This window comes from Zonotrichia albicollis, chromosome 5 (genome assembly GCF_047830755.1).
Source record: "Zonotrichia albicollis isolate bZonAlb1 chromosome 5, bZonAlb1.hap1, whole genome shotgun sequence".
NCBI classification, from domain to species: domain Eukaryota; kingdom Metazoa; phylum Chordata; class Aves; order Passeriformes; family Passerellidae; genus Zonotrichia; species Zonotrichia albicollis.
Genome location: NC_133823.1, coordinates 69,291,967 through 69,315,777, shown reverse-complemented (window position 1 = coordinate 69,315,777; position 23,811 = coordinate 69,291,967). Strand labels below are relative to the sequence as shown.

The window sequence follows — 23,811 nt, the reverse complement described above, 5'->3', positions numbered from 1 at the left end:
GAGGTGGGATAATTCAGGGGGCAAATCGAAACCAACAAAAATAAAAATCTTTTCCCCAGCCTAAACCAATTCAAATAACTTGATCTAGGTGGCGTGTCCCTGCCCCTGGCAGCGAGGATTGTAACCAGAGGATCTTTAGGACAACCACAAAATATTCCAGGACTCCCCCATTGTGGGACGCCCCGGGCTGAGGGGACTCGCGCTCCCCTCACGGCGCACGCGCTCTAACGGTTGACGGGGCACGCCCCGCCCCGCGCATGCGCGACGGCTCATCCCCCTCCCAGCCCGGCCGCGGCGTGACGCGCTTGCGTCAGACGCAGCCTCGTCCCGGGTCGGGGCGGGGCCGGGGGGTAACGGCGCGACTTTTCAAAATGTCGGCGGGGGGGGCGCGGAGCGGCCGCCCCCGGGCCCGGGAGCGAGCGGGGCTGCACCGCGGCCGGCGGCCCGGGGCGCCCTGATGGGTTAAGCGCGCCCCAGGCTCTCGGCACGACCGGTAGCGGGACCCGAGGAAGAACGGCCGGCGCCATGGCGACCTGCATCGGCGAGAGGATAGAGGTGAGGCGCGCAGCCCCTCGGGGCGCGGTTTGGTGGCAGCGCCGTTCCTCCCGCGCCTTCGCCCCGGCCCCCACGTGTCGGCGGGGAGCGGCGCTGCCATGGCAGCCGGGGGCGGGGGTGTCCCGCGTCCCGGGAGCCGCGGCGGGAGCAGCGGCGGGAAGGCCGCGCCGGGTCGGGCAGCGGCAGCGCGGTGCCGGCAGGAGGATGCGGCGGGGGTGGCTGTGCGGGCCGGCCGGGCCCCGCCGCCGCCGCGCCCCGGAGAGCTCCGTGCAGGTAGCCCCGGTTCGCCTCGGGTTTGCCGGATCTCGGGGGTGCGGGGGCTCCCTGGAGGGTCCGCATCGAGAGGGGAGCTGCGAGGTTTGAGTGACAAAGCCCCGGGCTAACGAGCGCGGTTTGTTGGTCTTGCAGGATTTCAAGGTGGGGAACCTCCTGGGCAAGGGCTCCTTCGCGGGGGTCTACAGAGCAGTGTCCCTGAAAACCGGCCTGGAAGTGGCCATCAAAATGGTAAGGCAGGCGGCCAGAAAGTATCCGTCTCCTTAGAGACCGAATGCAAAGTTGCAACAGGTTGGGGTTATGCAGTTGGGCACTGGTGTTTGGGTTGAGTGTTTGTAAATAACGGACATTAAGATCGCGACTCGATCCTGAAAGATGCACAACGAAAAAGACTTAATATTTAATAGAAATGCTTTTTAGTGTTGGCTACATTTACCCTATCTGTGTAGCAAAATGAGATTTAGGTTTCTCTGCTGAAGTATTTCAGAAAAAATATTAATAAGCGTTAGTGTTGATAATGTTATCACTTGACTGCTTTCAGTTGTGGTGTTCCTCCAATTATCTATAAGACTCGATCATTAAAAGAGTACCTTAAGTTAAACTATGTGAAAACTTTATATTTAAAAATTGCCAGGACAAACATGCACTGAACATCTTAAGTTATGCTGTGATCCACTTACAGATAGACAAAAAAGCCATGCACAAAGTTGGAATGGTACAGAGGGTTCAGAATGAGGTGAAAATACATTGTCAGCTAAAGCATCCATCTATACTCGAGGTAAGAACCTTGGGGTTTGTGGAGAGGGCTGTATATGTGACTTGCTGCAGGGTCTACAAAATGGAATTTCATTTTTTCATTGTCTTTTTTTTCCAGCTTTATAACTATTTTGAAGATAGCAACTATGTGTACTTGATACTTGAGATATGTCACAATGGCGAAATGAGCAGATACATAAAGAACAGAAAGAAACCCTTTTCAGAAGATGAAGGTGAGATTTTTTTTGGTCTGTGGAGCTGTCTGCATTACTAATTATTAATATTAATAAATATTACATTCTAGAGGAAGTGTTTAAACCTGCCATCACAGTTTCTATACCTTAAAATCTTGTGGTAAATGATAATCTAAAGATTGATTATTATTGTGTATGTATTCATCTGTATTTCTATATGCATTTGGTTCTTTTTGTGCTATATGGAGTATAAAAACATGGTGATCTTAGAAGGCAGATACAAAGTAGAGCTTACCTTTGTACTTAAAATTCTGTTGAAATGTAGGTTAAAATTGGAAGAGGAAAGAAGAACAGGAAAATTGTCAACTTCTGCCTTTACTGCTTCCAGACTCACCTCACTGCTCACCTCTCACTCAGTTCTTACTGAGAAGAACTTCTTACCTGTTTAAGAAGTTTCCTGCTTACCTGCTTCTCTATCAGTTTCTAATTTAATTCCATGATTCTGCTATAGATAGGGATTTTTTGGGACCTAGGTCACAGGACTGGATTAATGGGGTGTTGCTATAAAGGCATCACTGGTTTAATTTGTATCTGGCTTTGATTCTTAATAATCTAATTTGAGAAAGTTTGGGCCATTTGAAAATATTTCCAGTCCCGTTTCCTGTGTTACATAAAGAACAAAGTTGTACAAAGGTAATTCCAGTTTCACTAGTCTGACACCTAAGAAAAAATAGAAGCAAGACAAATAGCAGGCTTAAAGCTGAGTTATCTTCAGAGCTAGGATTTCAAATCTAAGAGTGCAACGTGTGGTTCTGTTTTGACAGCGCGACACTTCCTGCACCAGATTATCACGGGCATGCTGTACCTCCATTCCCATGGAATCCTGCACCGGGACCTCACCCTCTCCAATATCTTACTCACCAGCAACATGAACGTCAAGATTGCTGATTTTGGCTTGGCCACTCAGCTGAAGATGCCTCATGAGAAGCATTACACCATGTGTGGGACTCCCAATTACATCTCCCCAGAGATCGCCACGAGGAGCCCGCACGGGCTGGAGTCGGACGTGTGGTCTCTGGGCTGCATGTTTTACACCCTGCTCATTGGCAAGCCACCTTTTGACACGGACACTGTCAGGAACACGCTGAACAAAGTGGTGCTGGCAGATTATGAGATGCCAGCCTTCCTGTCCAGAGAGGCACAGGACCTCATCCACAGGCTCCTGCGCAAAAACCCCGCCGATCGCTTGAGCCTTTCCTCCGTCTTGGATCATCCTTTCATGGCCAGGGGTGGCTCTGCACGGAGCAGAGACCTGGGGAGCTCAGAAGATTCCATGGACAGTGGGAATGCCACCATCTCTACGACCTTCATGGGCTCTTCCAGCATCAGTACCAGTGGTAGCTTGAAGGAAAAGAAGAAGCTGTTAGTTGGACAGCCGCTCCCAAATAAAATCACTTTTTTTCCTACAAACAAGAATTCCAGTACAAATTCATCAGGAGATGGAAGCGGTTCTTTCCAACAGTGGGGAATTCAGGGAAAGGAAACTGGAGTAAGTGGCAGGGGAAGAAGCACCCAGGCTGCTGAGGAGAGGCCACATTCGCGCTACCTGCGGAGAGCCCACTCCTCAGACAGGTCTGGCGCGTCCCACAGCCACACTCAGGGCATCTCCAACGTCCTGGATCGCTGTCACTCCTTGGAAGTGCTTTCCAAGCCTAAAATAGGAGCAAGGGAGAACACAGAGTACTTTTCACCTGCCAACAGCTATACTGATATAGGAGAAATATTTAAGGAGAAGACTTCTAGTACTTCTGGTTCTTTTGAAGAGCAGATATCTCCACCTGTAAAAGATCAACCACAGTAAGAATCGGTTTTCTATTCAGATGAATTTAGAGCTCCTTTATTGTCTTCTTTTTATTTGCAACAAGTTGATGATTTCTTTCCCCACAGTAATTGTAGTAGAGAGTCTTGCTGATTGTTCTTTGTAGAAGAGACAGATGAAGGGAGAAGGCATTCAGAGTGCAATTATCAACATTTTTACTTGCTCATCTCTTGAGGTGATTTTTATTTATGCTTGGAGAGGATGAAACAAAAATTTAGTAAAGATTAGGCAATAGGTTATAGAGATGCGTACCAGAAAAAAGGTGTCAATCATAGATAATTATCTGAAATTGAGTCTTGTACTTATTTGTAACTTCTCTGTGAAAATCCTGGCTCCTTTTCTGTAGACTTTCTATGAGCAGAATATCAAAAGAATAATTTTCTGTTTTAATATAAGGACTTCCATATCTTAGTTCCTGCATTTCTCTCCACATGAAGAACTGGCATAATTTCCTATGTTTTCTCTTTGCCAATCAGTTCAAGGAAAAGACAAACAAGAAACTGAAAAAAAAGTAAATGGAGTAAGAAGTTTTTCTTGACTGTTCTCAGGTGTATGACATAAGCAAAGTTCAGTGGGCATGTGCATTCCTTCTGTGAGAAAGAAAGTATGAGAAATGTTTGAAAATCAAAAGTTTATACAAATGTTACTGTAATGCTTTTATTCCCCACGACTTCACAAAGCCATGCTGAATGTAAACATTTACAACTTTTTTTTTTATAATTATTGATTATAGGAAACCCTCTTACACCTGTAGATAGCTTGCACAGCAAAATCTTAAATGCAAGTCCTAAGACTTGAATTTGATGGTTTATATTCTGTGGTTTTGGGGTGGTTTTGCTGATAAATGAGCCCTTGCCAATGGTGAAGCAGTCATCATCACTACAAGAAAGTGCAGACAGGTTCAGGCTATGGAGATTTAAAAAACCTCACGGGAGATTATAGTGTGAATTTACAACAGATCAGTGACTCTGCAGTAACTGGTTTTGTGTGTATTCTTTATCCTTCAACACATGCATTCTATCACCTGTGGCTACATATATGTGATCATCTAAAAAACTGGTAAAAAATCATTATAATTTCTGGGTTTGACTGTATTTTATACAATTTCAGATTATTTTGGGTGGTAGGATTGACATCTTTGAGCTGCATGTTTGTTATGCATGCCATCACTGGGTCTTCTCCAAGGCTGTGCATTAAGTGCTAGATGTAAGAACAGCTACTGCTGGCAGCATTATCATCACTTTTCATTCCATTTGGAAACGATTTCATTTGAAAATAAAATAAAAAGAAACGCTTTCTTTGCTGCCTAGAGCTACAAAATGCCACCTGCATTTCCTAAATGTTCTAAGTGTTGTGGTTTCTGCAGCTGTAGCATTTTAATTTTTGTTGTGCAAGTGTCTTTGATGCAAACTTGATTATGTGTGTAACTTTTCTTTTGTAGCCCAAATTATCTGTGCCCAGTGAAGCCCCAGGTTGGTTTGTTAGAGCAGAAGTCCCAGGCTGAGACCATGCAGCAGTGGCTTGGAAGCATGCAAACAAATGGTGTGTTACTCATCACTTCTGTATTTTTGCAGTCAAGTTAAAGACTTCTGTTCGTTTCAGTGAGATTTTCTATTTTTCTTTTATTTCTTTGTACATTGAATTTGAATATATAGTTTCTTAAAACAAGCTGGTTGTTTTCTACTACTGTTTTAGCAAAAAATTTCCAGGAGGAAATCAGAATTTTAGACCCTGTTGTGTAAATATGTCAGAGTAAATATATGACAAAATACTAGCAGGTGACTTGAAAGCCCTATTAATTTAGTTGTGCAATTACAATTAAATAAGAGAAGATGGGACCTCAATGAATGAGAAAAATAATAAGGCTGCAGAAGGATGGGTGGAGGAAAGGACAAAGACACAGAAGGGAAGGAGGTGTTCTTTGTTGTGCATCATATTACATCATTTACAAATAAAGTAATTTAATCATAAGAATAAACCATAAATCCATTCTGGCCTTTTTTTTGGTTTGATATTACTGGACTCCTTCCCTTCCTGTCTACAGGGATTTGGAATCAGAGAACATATGGTCAGAATAATCCTATTTAATTTTTGGTCCCTTCTCAACTGTTCAGCCACACAGCAGAAGGAGCACAATAATGATGTGGGTGAGGTGAAAGTTGATCAAGGGCTTAAATATCAAAACTAGAGAAGGAGTTATAGGAAGATTAAATATAAAAACAGATGTTTAAAATAAATAAATACAAGTATTTTAAAAATAAAACAAGGGTTTTGTAGTATGCATTTAACATTTTGAGTACTAAAACCTCTGGGAGATGGTAAAACACTAGTTAGATCAACTGCAACTTATATGAAATTTGCTACTAGTGGTTATCTGAATGGTAAATAAGATGTTTTTCAACAAATGAATCTAATTCTTGTATAAGAATCTATTTGAAGTCCTAGAATTTTGTTTATAAATTATTCTTAAAAATTATTTGATGTATAAAAACTGAAGTCCATCATAACTGCAATGTAGGAGCAGCTTAAAGAAGCACTGGAATTTTGCTGCTGTTGGTAAAAGGCCTGATGATTTGGACTGAGAATTAAAGAAATCCCATTCTTCCCTTAAATAAGCCTTCTGTACAATCCCTTCAAAAGCTTTTGAGCTATAGTAGAATTTTTTCCTTCTGGCTCTGAATCTGCAATGTCCTTTGTGGTGCTTTCAGACGCTCTGGGGCCACCTGCAGACCTGAGTGCCAAGAGCAACACACAGGGAGGCTTTGGGTACCACCTGGATGTGCAGCAGGATGCACCAAGGAATGCATGGAACACCTTAAAAGACATCAGGAACCATGGAGCATCTGGGGACTGCCCACATTCTTTAAACCAGAGAAACCCAAAGCAATGCATCCCTGGAGTTGTCTGCAAAAATGAGAAAGTTCAGCCTGGCCTCTGGCTGAACTCCAGAGTGACATGTGGCCTTTGGTCAGCTCCAGAGCAAAAGCAAACTTGTGGCCAAGAACCATCAGCACACCAGAAACCTACACTGAGGAGTGTTGTGTCACCTCTCACTGCTCACAGGCTGAAACCCATCAGGCAGAAAACCAAAAATGCAGTGGTAAGTATCAGTTCTGAAAATGGCAACAATTGAAGTGCTTAATATGGTGTGACTGCCTCGTAAAAATCACTTGGTGAAATAGAAATAGATGTTTTTAGGAAAGTGAATCTAGGATAATTTCATTTAAAATCATAGTAGTAAGATGCATCTTAGCTTTTGTGTAGAGAATACTTAAAGCATGATAGAGCAGACCTGTCTGTGTTTGCTTTTAAGAAGCCTCACCCTCAGTTACCAGGCTGATACCCTTCAGTCATCTTGAAGTGCTCTGCTTTAAAAAAAACAGCACTAATAACAAAAGTTATTGTAAGAAGCATTTATCTGTTTGAAGGGCATTTAAGGAAAAAAAAAAGCATTTATTAAAGCATTTGTGGGGGGGAAAAAAAGCGGTATCTTACCTTTTGCAGAAAGTAAATTCTGTTTAATATATTTTAGGTGAGCATTCTAGATACTGGGGAAGTGTGTATGGAGTTTCTGAAAGAACACCGCTCGCAGGAACTTGTGAAAGAAGTTCTCAGAATATCTTGTGATGGAAATGTGGTGAGTACATCTTTGATTTCTTCACTGTTTTATGAAGCGCTTGGAGTTCATTCAGAGCTGACTTTTTCTTTTTAAGTGATTATTTCTTTTGAAATCCTCTGTTTATATATGCACAGCTGTAAACTCTGCCCCTCCATAATAAAGCCATATAAATACAAGGAGCAAGCAATTATTTCAGAAAAAAATTGGACTTGACTTTTGGAATAGGTGAAGTATTGGTGAAGAAGTGCTGCTGTTAAATAATTACTTAGAGGAATAGAGCTTAATTAAAATGTGAGTTATTTCCATACCTGTTAAAAGTGCACAGTGCTGCAGTAAGTTTTAACTATGCACAATTTTTGTTCCCTTTTTGTAGATTGCAGTTTATCATCCAAATGAAGGAAGAGGTTTCCTTCTTGATGACAGACCTCCTCCTCCTCCTGAAGGCATCTGCACATATAATTTTGACAACTTGCCAGGTAACCTGAAATTTACTTAAAAATTATCATGATTAATGTGATATTATAAGTGAATCTTGTGACTTTATAGCTTTTATCTATTACTTTTCAGATAACTCTGAAGTAAAACCCCTTTCAGAATTAGATTTAAACTACAGTTTAATTGGAAAATATTTTGAAACTTCACAGGGAAGTGTAACCCATGGGTTTTGATTCCTTTTATGTGGAACCTTTAAGGAGTCTCCCCTTTATAATGTAGTGTATTAAAATTAAAACTCTTTTAATATTTTCCTCATTCATACCAGGAGCTGTTGGTGGAAATAAGTCAGTTTCTCTAAACATGCCTGTCAAGTACTTAAATACTACTCACAACTTTCAGCTATCAAATATATAATTTAAATTACTTCTCTTCAAGCTGCTGCACGAGTGTTTCATCTGCTAAATTCTAAATTTTCTTTTTTAGAAAAGTACTGGAAAAAATACCAGTATGCAGCTAAGTTTGTGCAGTTGGTGAGAACAAAAACCCCCAAAGTGACGTTTTATACAAGATATGCCAAGTGCATGTTGATGGAAAATTCACCCCCTGCAGATGTTGAAATTTGTTTTTATGATGGTATGTATTCACTTTTGCAGTTATGCTAATAGCTAAATCATCATTTTAGGGCTGCACTAAAATATTACCTAACACTAAACAACCACCACTCCAGTTTGAAGAAAATAGTGCATTATAAGCAGTTTTTTGGACACCCTGCCTTTGTTTTAGCACTTGTAGATTTAGTTGATTGTTTAGTTCCTTAGTGATATTTTTTTCAGGAAGTACATGTTGCAAAAGTGTTATTTGAATTATACTTTGGTTTTATTCATGAACTCTTATTTCCATGGTTGAACTGTTATTTTATACAGCTCCCACTGAAAGTGTTGACATTTTCTTGCAGGAGCAAAGATCCATAAGACAGCTGGCATAACTCGTGTGATTGAGAAGTCAGGGAAATCCTTCACTTTGAAAGGAGAAAGCGAAGCAGGGTTGAAGAAGGAAATCCAGGCTTATATGGATCATGCCAATGAGGTGAGGTGTTTCACACAGACCTTTTCCAAGCATCTTCCTGAAAATTCACCTTCCCTTTCACAAATGTGCTTCCTGTGTTGCTCTGCATGTTTTTCATTACACTGTTAAAGAGGGAGGGTGATGTTTTCTGGAAGAGCAAATATCAGAGTAGAGGTAATGGTTACAATCCCTCACAAGCAAGACTGAGGGGAAATTCTTACTAGTGTGTAAAGCAGGTTTGTCTGTCTGGTGAAAGGATTAGACACTACAAATGAAACTGCTTTTTACAACTTGAAAAATTCAGTACTGTTGAAGTTTCCTTAGGTGGCCTCATTTGCCACAAAATGTGTAGGAAATATAGTTATACAAATCTCAATTTAAAACTTGAATAAACTCCTCATTTCAGGGACATCGTATCTGCCTTGCACTGGAATGTGCTGTTTTGGAAGAAGAGAAAAGGAGTGGAAGTGCTCCATTTTTTCCAATAATTGTTGGAAGGTAATATCTTTCAGTTCAAAATACTGATGTATTTGAATATTTATGAATTTATTGAATATTTATTGCATACTTATGTACATGAACTGAAAAACAGTTCTGTAGAAAACTCCTGCCATCAGGTGCTTTGGACAGTCCATGGCAAAATGAAGGAAGAGCTGTTTCCTCAATTGTTTCTTTAATCCCTTTTGTACACACCTTTTCCCTGTTTTTCTCATTATTTTTCCAGAAAACCTGGTAATACTGAATCACCACTGGCTGTAGCACCTCCACTGTTGGACAAGACAAACTATTCAAAAGAAGTTGTGGCTTTGGATAGAAATCAGGCTGCCAGTTCTACTCCAGTTCAGACTCCAAACTGTGCTCCTGTAAGTACAGAAGGATGTACCATGGAGACCAGTCTCCCATGTTGCTGTTTTACTTGAATTAATGGAATTACATTTGTATGGCCATGGGCTTTTATTAGCCATTTGTGAGCATACTGACTAGAATATGTGGATTTTGATACCTGGATTTAAGAGCATCTGAAAAATCAGAACACTCCAGAACTTTGCTACAAATTCCCCCTGGGAACAGAGTTTGAAAATTGCTTATTTGTGTTAGACAACAGTCTTTAGTTTGAAAGCTCTGATATGCCCTCAGTGCTGTATAACAAATGGTGTCACAAAGGGTATTGGCACTTGTTGTTTTGAAATAATCAAGTGTTAGTGTGTATATAAGAAAAGGGTAAGTGAGAATATATGTGTAGCCAATAATAAGGCTTTGTGAGCAATTTCATCTGGTTTGCTTAAAAGGCCCACCAAGCTTTGGTTCCTGATAAAACTTCCTCAGCTGACTGAATCATACTGGGGCCTTGGCACACTGAGTTTTATTGTGAGCTTTGGTGAATATACATCAATCTAGATCTGTAGGATCTGCATCTGTTTGTGTAGTTCATGTTCCTAGTACAGAATCCTGCACATTTCCACCTGCCTGAAGTGAACTGACAACAAAAAGTTGTGTCCCTGTGGGGTTTTTCTACTGTAATGCTGTGAAATGAAGCATGGAGGCTGATACACATGAACAGGTGGCACTGAGCACTGCAGCCCCTCAGGATTAATGCCAAGGTTGTTAATTCTGTTCATTCTGTGCATCTCTGCCTTTTAGGTGGTGCCCTGTGAAAAGCCTACATTTCTGACTAACACTGTTGAAAAGACCTGCTCCTCTGTTCATCCAACGGAATGCAGCCCAAACTCAGCCCAACTTGTCAAATCTGTTTTTGTGAAAAATGTTGGTTGGGCTTCTCAGGTGAGAAATTAATAAAGGAGGCATGTCTGTTCTTTTTCCTATGAAGTTGAGGTATCTGTTTTTATTGAAATTTGATTTGTGAGGAATCATTCAGTTGTGCACTACAGCTTAAGTCTAAAATTTGTATGCAGAAAGATACTTTTAAAAAAGTGTCTTAGATAAAAACCATAGTGATCTACATAAGCAGAAGAAACCAAAAGAATAGTTCAGTATCTCAGTTACCACAGTTTTCCTGTGGCTATTACTGCCTGTTTCAGTGTCCTTTGTCATTTAAATTTGACTCTAGTAAAAAACTGAAACTGTTTCACTTCTCTGTTCACTAATACAGATACAAAGGTGTCATGACAGAGTTTGTAATAGCTACAGACCAGATCTATGTAAGAGAAATGTATTTTCCTCTACAGCAGGAGAAGCTGTTTCCTTGCAAAGCCATCTTCCCTCTGCTTTTCTGTTGGATAAGCTTTAAGTTTAAAACATTCTTGGCTATCCAGATAAAGTAAGCTTCCTCTCCTAACAGAAAAAGTTCTCTTGATTATATATAAAGTTGAAATTGTGTATAGCTGTGATCTCTCACAAAAGGCTTCTTTTTAGTGTTTGGCCCTTCATAAGATTTCTTTAGGAGTGGTTAAGCTAAAGGTAATGCTTCATTTATCTGGTATGACAAGGATATCTAAAGCCAAGCATCTGAAACCTGAGGAAGTCAGCCTGAGACTGCTTCCTCCAAAGTAAAATCCATGCAATCTTTTTGTTTGAAAGACTGACAAAATACCTAAGTGCCTTTAGGAATTTTGCAAAGCTTTCAGTTTCCATTATTAGAAGAGTTGTAGGTTTGTAATTTTGTGTTTTGTATGCTCAAACCACAACGTAACCTCTCTCCTCAGCTGACCAGTGGAGCAGTGTGGGTTCAGTTCAATGATGGATCCCAGCTGGTAGCCCAAGCAGGTGTCTCTTCCATCACTTACACTTCTCCAGAGGGCCAGACAAGCAGGTGAGTCTGTTCCTGCCACAAAAACATCCAGCTAACTCAGTGCAAGGCTGCTGGACATCAGGCAACTTCATACATTTTAAACCTTAGCACTGCCATCACTTCATAGTTGGTTAGCTTATGTAAGCTCCTTAAATAAAGAGAAGCACCCAGAGCCAACTGATAACAAATAAATATTCATTTCTTATCTGGATAACAAATGACTAAAAAACAAGCTGGGAATGCATCTACTTGGTCTCCAGAGTGCAGCCCCTGTTCATGTGTAGTATTAAAAACAGGGAGCTTGAGCAAAGTCATGTTTTGAAATAATTTATTTCATGACAATATAGTTATTTAAGCATCTCAATTTTTCTATGCTGCTTTGCCACTCCAGGTATGGAGAAGATGATAAGTTGCCAGAATACATCAAAGAGAAGCTGCACTGTCTGTCTTCTATCCTTGTCATGTTTACCAATCCAGCTGGTCCTCACTGATTCAAGGACACCGGGTGTCGTGGCACAAGAGCTTAATAAACTCACTCACTGGCTTCCCAGTCCAGTGACTGATCTCACTCAGCCTATGCAGAGATTCTTCCAAAATCTGGTAAAAAGCTAGGAAGGGGAGGGTTGCTCTCTTTATGTGTAGCAAATTGTGTGTGAAGTCTCATCCAAAACATATTTTTTCATTAAAGTGATGGATTAACTCACTCAAGCCAAGCTTTGAGAAACTTAGTTCTTGACTGTGTTAAGTCTTTGGAAATAATCTGAATCTGTTTTATTTTTTTTTCTTACTCCACTGCTTACTCAGTGCCAACAATCAAGGAAAATGCATCTCTGCTGTTCAAGTATTTGTATTTGTAAATAACTTATATTTTTATGTCTTACAAGTAATATATGTAAATATGTATATGTTTTATAAGTCTGTTTTTATTTTTTGTAGCAGCAGCTTAAAACTTCCCTGCACAAGCATGTTATACAAAAAAAAAAATAAATGCAGTGGTAATTGCCTGGATCTATTTATTTGTTTCATGATCAAGTAATGTTAAAGGAGAAGAGTTAATTACTTTAGGTGGTTTTACCTTGTTTTACCATTGACTAATACTTAAAGCAGCTGAAGTAGCATTAACAGCAGCTTTTCTCCCAAGCATTTGGCTTCAGGTGTGCTAACACTCCTGATGGTGCTTGTATCTGCACTTAAATACTCTAGGACTTCCTTATCAGGCAGGAAAAGAACTTAAATCCAAAATGATGTTGATGAAGAGTTTCAGAGGAGCTGGTGCTGGCTGTGTGCAAGCACAGCACAGCTGAACTGCTCCAAGCCAGTTCTCCTTGTTCAGGTGCTGTTTAAAAGACAGAACTTTGGTTGCTTTGTCATGTCCAGATCAAGGAAATAGCTTGCAAATAAAGAATTTAGTACTAGGAACATTTCAGAACAATGTACAAGTAGCACTTGCTATGAATTAGCTTATAAAAAAGTCCTTCACAACATTTTGTGATTCTGTAGTATGAAAGCCCAGAAGAATAAAACTCCTGTATCCCCTTCAGTTAGTATTGAAAAAATCATCTTTTAATTCAGTAGTTTCTTAGTGTTTGAACAATTGAGTACATAGGAATAAGAATTACATTTATTAAATTCAAACAGTAGAGACATTAGACAGCAGCCACAACTCTCATACTGGAGTTACTCCAGAGGTTTTTTCCCCAGTAGCATTAAAAGAGCTAAACAAACCCATCCAGATGAGCTTAGGCCCATTATGAAGGAAAATTAGATCTCACTTTTTGAAATAAAGCCTGAATGACTAAAACAGTGTAAATTCCTGTTTCTTGTACCCTAATATCAGAAGAAATAGCAGTGAACACCCAGGAGCCAGTTTTCTCCTTCCTCTTAATTAGCACAGTGCATTCATTCTCACCAAGCACAAAAGTGTAAACTATTGTGCTTAGACATTTTTTCTTGTAGTTAAGAAAAGCTGTGCATATTTCAATGCTGCAGGTTTTCCTTCTTGCTACAAAAAGGCATTCAGCAAAATAGTAGAGGAAAAATTGCACATTTGGTTCACTGTAGTTCAAGTAACAGCTGCTGAAAGTGATTTTCAATGGCTCTTCAACTGAAAGACCCAAATGCCACAGGGCACCTCCCTTCCTCTGTTTCTGTCACCTGGGGGAGATGCAACAGAACCAGATGTCTGCATTAACCAGTGCTCACAAGCCAACAAACCCAACATCAGGTTTGCTCAAGTAGTGCTGTCTCCATACAAAGTGCATGCAGCTCAACTAATCTTGTAGTTGCAAAAGAGTTACTAATCCTGATTCACAGAATCAAGATAATATTTCATTTACTTCTTTCTGGAAAGGATGCACGTAACCTGTGACCTTCACAGCTGCACTCAGTGCACGTGTGCATCACATAAACTGTACACACTTCAAACATGGTATTGCTGTGACCTGTCACATTCCTTCCTCTGCTGCCAGAAAAGCAGGACACAGAAGCCAGCTGCAGCAGGGGTAACCAGTACTGGGGTATGACCTAGTTAAATGTTCTGTCAATGTTTAAGTACAGGTGTACAGTTTTTAGCACACAGCCAACAAGGTCAGTGGTTAGGTACTCCTCAATCAAAAGCAGTAATAAACTATTACTTCTGCTTGGTTGTACTGTTTGGGTGTTTTTTTAAATACATATTTAACAATTCTCTTCCTGCATCCTCCCATATCTGACAGAAAATGCAATTAGTCTCTTGTACACTATCTCCAAGAGTAAGAGAGAGGCTACAACCACTCCACAGATCAGGCTAAATGCCCAGCGTGGCCCCAGGTGAGTGTAGATTTGGCTCACAAACACAGGCCCAAGGATCCTCGCTGCACTTCCAGAGGCTGTCAGCCATCCCATGTAGACACCCTGCAGCAGATCAAAAGCTTATGTAAGTGATACTGGCATTATTTAGCTTGCCATTAATTCCAAGCCATTAGCCTAACTAGAAAATGTAGAAGTATTTAAACAACCACTTATCTGTCTTAACTCATTAAGACACTGATTACTTTGTTTCCAAGAGTACTGCTCAGCCTCTCCAAGCTTTATTCCAAGGCTCCACTCATAGGTACTCTACTGCTTTCTAACAATAAGTTCTGCCTGTGCTCTGGTTCAAAGCATTAAGTCTCTTTCACCAAAATATAACAGGAAAAAAATGGGCAAAAGGGGGATAAAATTTTTTGTTAAGCAATAATGTAAGTTTGCTATTGTGTTTCACTGTAACTTGCTCATTCCTATGCTCATAAATACACATTTTACCTGACAAGCTAGAACAGTTTTGAGTGAAAAGTACAGAGAAATGACCTCTTCACCTCCCCAACACCACAAAAGAATGGAAAGAAAATCCAGTTTATCAGCACACAAAAAATAGCTCTACTTTTTAACCTTAGCTTTTCCTATAGAAAACAGCAAGTGCATTAAGTATTTCTGAGAAAGCAAGGGTAAGGATGTGAGATGTGAGTGTGGAGGACAAGCTACATGAAGAGATGTTTTGTTTGACAATAAAACTTCTAAAAATACTGCATTTATGTATTTTTTTTCTAGAGTTAGGTGCATACTAAAAAATGCCCATACTGGGGGGTCTAGTAGTAGTCTATATAATAAACTTAGTTTATATAATAAACTTAGTAAGAGACATTATTCCATACTGGTATTCCAAATATATAATTGGTATTTAGGAAGAGGACTCTGCCAGAACAGTCATGAAATTTTCACATTGTAAGACTTTCAGAAGTAGCACAAGCCTTGCTTTCTAATTCCCCTAGAGACTTGCCTTGGATTTTGAAAAAGATTGGAGTTCCTGCAAAGTTCTGCCCTGCTTAAAACACTTATTATTCTGCCCTGCAAAGTTCTGCCCTGCTTATTATTTGGCTGATGACAAAAGGAATTTTAACCAGACCTCTCACTCTAATAAAGAGAATGCACAGCAAATGAAATAAAGCTTTTGGGGATGGTGCTTACCTGAGGCTTTGGTCCCAGGACTTTGGAGTACAAAGTGTAGGACATGACATTGCAAACAGGATAGCCCAAGCCTATGAGCACATCAGAGCTGATGTACTGGGCCAGGTAGATCATGGGAGTGTTGAGGCACCAGGACTGTGTGACAGGGCAGCCCACAGGTTCTGCTGTGTGGTTGGATGGCAGCTGCAGCTCTGGCAAACTCCAGAAAGGTGCTAACATTTCACTGGGGGCTGTTCTGGGAATGGAGTTGTTCTTTATTTCTGTAAAGATAAGTTATTCATATCATTAGGGACAAAAGTGCAATGAAAGGCTTTCAAAAGAAGGTGGTTGGTGAGACTTGAACTATACCTTGCCACTGGATATTTGGGAGTTTCTTGCCCCAAGGCAGTAAGATAAAGAATCCAACCAAGACAATCAGTAAGCCTGCATGGAGTATGGCACGCTCACCAGTCCTGCCAAACAATCAAATTGCAGTTTAATGTATCAAATAATTTAATGTAAAATTTAACTAGCTGCTAATGACACACCCCATGATATCTGACCAAAACACTGGCAAGAAAAGCTACAAAATCCCAGTAACTTAAAACCAAATTTTCTTGTGATTCAAGGAGAACAGACAGTCAAATAAGAGAGGGTTATGTTAACAGAATAAAGAACAACCACAACAGCAAGGCTGTGCCAGAATTGGAAGTATTTCATTATCATAGCAAACCCAGACTCATTACCAGTAAGAGACTTGAGTAAGAGATTTGGCCCTGCCATAAAACTTTTTACATTTAGCCAACATAAGAAACAAAATCCCAAAAACTTACTTTTTGGATAGTGTTTTAACCACCATGAAAACAATAACTGATTCAATGCCAATCACACTAAGGATTACTCCATTATAAAAAACAGCTTCTTTCCTGGTCCAGGAATACATATCCATTGTCAGTGGAGTAGCTATACTGGAGTGACAGAACAAAAATACAGTAAGCATAAAAACCTTCTTCCATGCATTAATGTCCATGCATGTATCTGGTATACACCAAATATATTCTGAAGCATCATTAATCTATTTCTGATAGTTCATGAAACAATGTTGGAGTGAAAACTAAGCAAGAGTAATAGAGACACAAAAAAAAATTAGCCCCTGTGAGAACAAAAATTATAATTTTGATAATGTTTAAATTTTAGCAACCAACCAGTCTCTGAAACCTCAGTTTTCTAAAAATAATGCAACTCATGACAAAGCCAAATTGTAAAATAAATTTTAACTACATTAGAGCTCAAAAAACTTGCAGAATAAATCATATATATTCAAAGTATTTCCTAAGATAAAAAAACGAAGTACACACTTGAGCCTGAGATAATGATGCTATGTTTTACTTTTTTTCTTACAGACAGAAAATTTGGGAGTAAATAACATACATCTTTAAGCTAAAAAAACCCCAGTCATATAGAACAGTGTATTTCAGAACACAACTGTATTAACTCTATCAAACAATTGTTTTAATCACTACTGAAATAAAAGATGCATTGAAGCTTCTGGAGATAATCAGAATCATACTAAGAAATCACACAAAACTAAAACAAAAAATAAACAATAAGGTACTCAAGGGAAAACTTGTTTTCTCTGAAGATTTTAGCCAGCCTAAGTTAAGCTTTTTTTTTTTTTCAATACTTAAAAAGTTGAGGATATGGATTTGCCTCCATTGAAAAGCTTTTACATTAATGATTTCTCTAGCACAAATATGGTAGATATGGTAAAGGTATGTACTATTCTGTAGATATCTTTAGTTATTGCTGACCTTTAATCTGTTACTTCAGTTATCACTGACCTTTGATACATTATCAGTGCACATCAGCTTGATTGCCTGTGGTTTTGGACTTCTGCTTAGGAAAATGAGTGGAACAGAAAAGCCTTTACATGCACCCCCACTCTAATTAATTCTATATCTCTGAATATTTTGAGAGAAAACAGACAAACTCACGTTTCAAAGACAGCAAACACAAACAGGATGACAAAGAAGAGAATGTTGAGTGCTACCACAGCAACGTGGTCAATGCTTCCCTCTGTGTTCTGATCCAGAACATCACTTCCTGCAGCAACACAAAACAATTACCTGAACTGCACACTGAGCTTTTTCTGATACCATCACAAATTACAAACAGCAATGATTCCTTTGGTCTTCCAAGGATTTAGCATGTAAGTTGGTGGGCAGCTAGGAAGTTATACTTTGACATTCAAATTATAAAGTTTTTACATCAAAATGGAGCTGTTCAAATTTCAATTCCACTGTCAATTAGAGAAAATGATTTCCAAACCGGTTACACGGTCTGTTTTCCCAATGAATCTTGAGTGACAGCAAAATAAGCAAACTTCTTGAAATATCTGAACAATGGAAACCAAAAAGTTCTCTTCACAGGTCAAAATTCCATAGCAAGATTCTCAGGATGAAAACATGGAAGGATCCATACATACATGGGCACAACACAACAACTGAAGCAATTTCTGGACCAGCTAGGGAGAGGTGCAGCCTATTTTCCACATCAGCTTCCAAGTATCAAACTTAGAATACTTCTAAATGCTTCTATGTAATAAGAGAATACTTCAAAATTAAAACCACAGAATAAGTTTTCAAGGAAACACTGGTACCTTCTCCATCAGAATTGATACTTTTGTACTGGCGTCCCATGTCATCCACTCGATGCTCCCTAGAAATGTAAAATTTTTTTTATTAATACACACATTTATTTGATCTAGTGTTTCTATTAAAATAATTGTAAATGGTATAATCTATAGGATAATTATTTGCAGCTCCATTAAACATCATCTACAAAGCTGGCACCTGACTGCAGTGAACACTATTCAAGAAAGGAAATATTCTAGTGGGAGCATATCATATATCCATATGCATTTGCACCAGTGGGATAATGACAAAAAATGTCCCCTGAGAATCTTAAAGGACAGACAGACACTGAGATCCCTACAGACAACCTAATTTCTCTTTAGAGAAAATACATGGGCAGCAGTTACCAACATTAAGCTATATCAAGCTAATAGTCCAATATCTTTAACTTTTTTAATCAGTTTACATTTTAGCCATAACATCACCAAGATGCCTTTATGAGCAGCAGGAAAAAAAAAAGGTATTAAAGAAGGTAGAAACACTTAAAAAATGAATAAAAACTTACAGTTTTAGCAGGTTAATACTCCTCCTGCTGAGCAGCTATTATTTGCTCCAAGTCACCCACAAAAACAAGGTAAGGTATTTATAAGGTTTTTTTTTTTACTTGATTACCTGAATATGGCAAAGATGAGAATAATATTAATAACTCCTAAGAGAGCTCCAAATAACACAGGTGTTGTGTACATGTTCAGCTGAAGACAAAGGAATTTCCACGTGACTCCTTCTTCTCCAATAAGTGTAAAACATGTCTGAAAAACTTCAAAACATCAATGTACTGTGAAAATCTTGAGAATCATTAAGAAAACATTAGAACACATAATAAAAGTTCTAACTGCCAAGTAAAATTTTAGTATTATACGTGTCAAACCTTTTACATTTTGAAATTTCTACTCTAAATAAACAAAATGGATACCAGTGGGATCTCAGCTACTCAGGAAAGTACTTGATGACACAAAATAAACAGTGTAAACAGCATCATGGCACTTATAGAACTGAATTCTGACTGTACCAATAGTTAATTTTCTTGGCAGACAGAAAATTTTTTTTCCTCTTGCTCTTAATGGAAAACATTGGTCCTGGGACTGGATTATCCCTTGTGTTATGGGCAAACTAGAGAGAAAAGATGCAGTGGGTGAGGTTTAAATTAAATTTTAGATTGGTGCAGAGCAATTGGACAAGAATGTTTCATTTATATTGGCTTAGAGATGTATGGATTAGTGGACCCCATTTATTCAATCTTGATATCACTGACAAACTATGCCATAAAATCCCTTGCATACAGCTGCTGAGCATTCCTACTTCCAATGCCCAATTTCAAGTAAGAGAACTGAGGAAAGAAGATTTTGCTTTACCTGGGCCTAATATGAAGCCAACTGCTTGGCAGGCACTGGTGTTGGCCATGGCACTCGTTCTTTCCGTCAGAGAAGTGGCACCCGCAATGTACGATCGGACTACAGCCACATTGCCTTCAAAAAACCAAACCAAGCAAGTGTTCACCTAAATATCAAGTTCATATTGTTATAATGTTGAGTGACATTTATTTCAGGGGTTGGTTTGCTTGGCAGGCACTGGTGGTGGCCATGGCAATCATTCTTTCTATCAGAGAATAGGCACCTGCAATATACTATTGAGCTACAGCAACATTGCCTTGAAAAAAAACCCAAACCAAGCAAGTGTTCATGTAAGTATCACATTCATATTGTTATAATGTTGAGTGACATTTATTTCAGGGGTTGGTTTGCTTGGCAGGCATTGGTATTGGCCATGGCAATCATTCATAGGCACCTGCAATATACTATTGAACCACAACCACATTGCCTTCAAAAAACCAAAACCAAGCAAGTGTTCATCTAAATATCACGTTCATATTGCTAAACTGTTGAGTGACATTTATTTCAGGAGTTGGTTTGCTTGGCAGGCACTGGTATTGGCCATGGCAATCATTCATAGGCACCTGCAACATACTATTGAGCTACAGCAACATTGCCTTCAAAAAAAAAACCCAAACCAAGCAAGTGTTCATGTATCAAGTTCATATTGTTAAATGTTGAGTGACATTTATTTCAGGGGTTGGATTCTGATTTTGCAAGGTAATAAAAGCCAGCACTCCCTCTGGTATTTTTACACAACAGCACAATTACATAATTTTGTTACAAACCACTACAGGCCAACCCTTTGCTTTGTTAAATGTTAAGTTCTCATTCACATAATGATAAAGCTGGTATTACAACTTAATGTTAAGCATCTTACACGAGACACAGAATGTAACATTTTCCAGAAATGTACATCCTGCTGTGTTTACCTGCTCCAAAGCCCACGAGAGCACGGGCAGTCAGCATGTAGTACTTGTTGTGGCCATGGGGCACGTGGACGTAGGCATAGAGACAATTAGCAGCTACTGAAATTGCAGTGGAAATGACCAGAGGCTCTCTCCTGGGCCTGTGGTTGGACCAGAGGCCAAAGAGGGGAGAAGCAACCATTTGGCCAATGCTGTATGAAGCTATGATCCAGCCCAGGAAACTGGCATCTGCTGTTGGATCAATCTGCAGGAACACAAGAGTCAGGTCTGTGGGGAAAGCACTGCAGGGTTGATATCAGCAGCAACACCCTCTGAGAATGAGTACCTGGCACACCAAGGACTCTGCACTGTCATGCCATCTCTGGGTAATAAACCTTGCATTGCTCACTCTCTCCAGCAATGCACCCAACCAATAAAACCCTCTTTGCTTCCTGGGAATGGCTCACTGGCAGCAAACTCCAGGAGATTTTGATGTTCTGGGCTAGAGACAGACCTTGAGCAGCATGGCAGCACCTTCCATGCCAGCAGCAAGAGTCACTGTCTCTGCACATGCCTCAGTCTGTCCTGATTTACTGCTTCTCACTCTTGTTTTTTAAGATTTTCTGATGTTTACATTCTTGTAGCAAACTTTCTCACACACTTTTTGTAAATAACCTATTATTTTGCATTCTTTTCTAGAAGAAAAGAAATTTGATAAACTGTTAGTTTGTCCAGTGTCATTGGAGAGGTGGCACTTTCACCCACCAATCCACTTTCACTTTTAAAAATCTGTAAGTGTTAAATCAAAAAATAAACTTCCCTTTTTTCACCTTAAAAACAACAGTGGGTGCATGTTGTGTTGTTTCATATCCTATAGCAACAGCTGGCAATGCATTTTCTTGTTTTCTGCAAGAATTCAGCATCAGCCTCACCTTCAGTGACACCTCTAGGTCCCTGCCCAGGTTATACTTTCCCAAATTTGCATTTGAAAAGTTCCTTCTACAGTTCCAGGGGCACTGAAATCCTAGCACAGATTAAACTGAGGTTTTAGGGACTTCTGTGCTGCTTTTAAGATCTAAGAGATTTCAGATCTAAGATCTTAGATTTAAATCTAAGACCTCCAAATAAACCATGGCTATCCCCTGTTAGGAATACCAAGATCTCTGTGCAACAATGTGATATCTACAGAGCAACTTCTACCTTCAGTTTCCTCTTTTATTATTTTTTTTTTCCAAAACACAGACAAGTCTTGTCTACTAGGTTTTAATAACAAGACTTCTATTGAAAATCATGATATTGGAAAACCAAACATTTCTGGATTATGATGCACCTCTATCAATTGTACCTTTATCAATTTTGCAAGAAATAATAAAAGCTGTCTAAGTGGATGGCAGAATAAAAGCCTTTTAAAGCCACACACCTCCCTCTACTTTTTCTTTTCCTAAATAAAATGTCAGGTTTTCTATTATCTACTTTCTGAGCAGGAGTTTTCTGTTCTTAATTATTTTAAAAAACACCCCATATTTACAAACCTTTTGGAGATAGGGCCACACAGACATAATTACAATAGAGAAACCTGTAACACAGTAAAAAAATGAAGTTATTTTATTTGCCATTTTTATCAGTAGTTTTCTTTTCTGAAACAGTTATTACAAGTCTATTTTTATGCCTCTAAATGTATTATAGAATAAACCTGTGCGTTTTCTGCTTCTTTTAAGGAGTGCTAATTCCTCCTATCAGGAGGAACTACCTTCAAAAGTTCATTTTATAGGTGCATACACACTAAACAAAAAACCTCCTATGTTGTCCTCCCAATGGAAAGAAAACAAGGTCCTCAAAGTAAAAAGAATTTCTTGATATACTGACATATCTGTATTCATTAGTCACAGAGATTTTAGCTAATAATAATAAATAAAAGAGTTACTGAAGTATCCTAGGACCTTCAAGATCATTTCTAGGCCCACAGAAAATCATCAAAGGTCAAAAATCAATTCTTGTTTCTGGGGGGAGTTATTTAGTCCTGCAATGGAGATGCAAAGGCCAGTAGGAGAAAACAAGTTTTGTTACATGTTTTGAAATAGACAGCATACATTCCCATAAAAATCTTACTTAAGAACTCCATGTTATTTCTGTTTTCATTGCCCAGAAGTTTCACTCTGGGTGATAAAAGTGCAACCTTTATTTTGTTGGGTTCTGAGCAATACCCTTACCTTGCCACTACCAAAGCCACACTTATGTAATCCATCTCTTTGTGTAAAATTAGTTTTATTACTTATCAGATGTAACTTTCTGTTTGATTTGCTAAGATTCAGACATTCTCTTTTAAAGAATCAAACAATGCTCCTTTTCTGAGGTTAGAACAGTAGCATCAAAGAAGCTCTCTAGCTGGAATTTTCAAACCCTGTCATTTTCAAACCAAAGTATATTAATTAAACAAGTAACATCAAATTCCACGTGTATTTACTCACCTACGCTGCTGAGAAACATTGTCAGGTACATGATCCAGATGGATCTCCACCTGCTCTTATAATGCTCCTGTGATTCCACAACATCCCTGGTTTTCAAACAAAAAGCAAGAGGGAGAAAGAAATCATTATCAGATCCTCTTCTAGTTGCTCCCACATGACACTGCAAACATTTTTCACCAATCTCTCAATGCAAATGTGTAACTTGTTAAGGAGGAGTGGATTTCCACTCAGCAAAGACTATAAAGAATTTAATTTTTGCTGGGAAAATACTAGATTGACAAATCAAACAAAATAACAGAAATGCTATCACACACCAAATGTCACACAGAGAGATCTTGATCTAGGCAGGTCTTCAGTTTTGCAAACTCTGTATGGACACTTTGGAGTATAAAACCTTTAAAAAGTGGGTGTTAAACCCCTCACAGCTGTAACCTTATAAGAACCACAAACCTGAACAATCCTTGATTTGACTAAAAGCTACAGCCAGACAGTTTTTATGATGAGAAAATAACAACATACAACGTAAAAGTTGCGTGTAAAAGATAGTGCTGTAGATTGCAAGGGATGGAAAAAATTAAAACAGAAGTTACAAACCAAGTTACAAAGTAATGTTTATTCAGATGATGCAGAGTCAGGTTATAGATATAGATGCCTAAACATAGTTTACAAACGCTGTTTATGCGAGTCGTACCTAGACTTAAATCTGCGATTTAAAATTCATGACACTTGTTTTGCTGTCAGAAGGGGGGTAAAAGCCCCAAACGCCGGACAGCTGCCCACACATGAAGGCTGCTATTAAACCCCCAGACTTCTGCCGTATATTAATCGCGCTGGGCGTTTTTTAGGAACTTCCCAAGGCAGTGCGTTTGTGTTTTCCCACAGAG

General features: G+C 39.2%; 2 protein-coding genes across 3 annotated transcripts in view; one reads left to right on the top strand and one right to left on the bottom strand.

The window, feature by feature from the left end:
• The first annotated feature begins 295 nt into the window (after nucleotides 1-295).
• On the top strand, nucleotides 296-13,523 carry PLK4 (polo like kinase 4). Of its 2 annotated transcripts, none has more exons than XM_074542007.1 (16): nucleotides 296-555; nucleotides 964-1,059; nucleotides 1,511-1,606; nucleotides 1,703-1,817; nucleotides 2,603-3,635; nucleotides 5,099-5,199; nucleotides 6,366-6,757; nucleotides 7,190-7,294; nucleotides 7,650-7,752; nucleotides 8,195-8,344; nucleotides 8,667-8,797; nucleotides 9,183-9,274; nucleotides 9,501-9,639; nucleotides 10,418-10,558; nucleotides 11,440-11,546; nucleotides 11,917-13,523. In XM_074542007.1, the coding sequence occupies exons 1-16, from the start codon at nucleotides 526-528 to the stop codon at nucleotides 12,014-12,016; spliced, it is 2,931 nt and encodes a 976-aa protein (XP_074398108.1). In that variant the 5' UTR covers nucleotides 296-525; the 3' UTR covers nucleotides 12,017-13,523. The 2 variants fall into 2 exon arrangements, with proteins under 2 accessions (XP_074398108.1, XP_074398107.1); XM_074542006.1 differs by lacking the exon at nucleotides 296-555 and adding an exon at nucleotides 638-828.
• The window catches only part of MFSD8 (major facilitator superfamily domain containing 8), an 11,122-nt gene continuing 377 nt past the window's right edge, over nucleotides 13,067-23,811 (bottom strand). The window contains exons 2-12 of the mRNA XM_074542008.1: nucleotides 22,928-23,013; nucleotides 21,992-22,035; nucleotides 20,484-20,724; nucleotides 19,534-19,647; nucleotides 18,794-18,938; nucleotides 18,148-18,206; nucleotides 17,483-17,591; nucleotides 16,322-16,456; nucleotides 15,858-15,961; nucleotides 15,510-15,769; nucleotides 13,067-14,417 (exon numbers count right to left, since the gene is read on the bottom strand). Coding sequence (XP_074398109.1) covers nucleotides 14,202-14,417; nucleotides 15,510-15,769; nucleotides 15,858-15,961; nucleotides 16,322-16,456; nucleotides 17,483-17,591; nucleotides 18,148-18,206; nucleotides 18,794-18,938; nucleotides 19,534-19,647; nucleotides 20,484-20,724; nucleotides 21,992-22,035; nucleotides 22,928-23,013 — 1,513 coding nt within the window. The 3' untranslated portion in view covers nucleotides 13,067-14,201. The remainder of the gene's footprint in view (nucleotides 14,418-15,509; nucleotides 15,770-15,857; nucleotides 15,962-16,321; nucleotides 16,457-17,482; nucleotides 17,592-18,147; nucleotides 18,207-18,793; nucleotides 18,939-19,533; nucleotides 19,648-20,483; nucleotides 20,725-21,991; nucleotides 22,036-22,927; nucleotides 23,014-23,811) is intronic.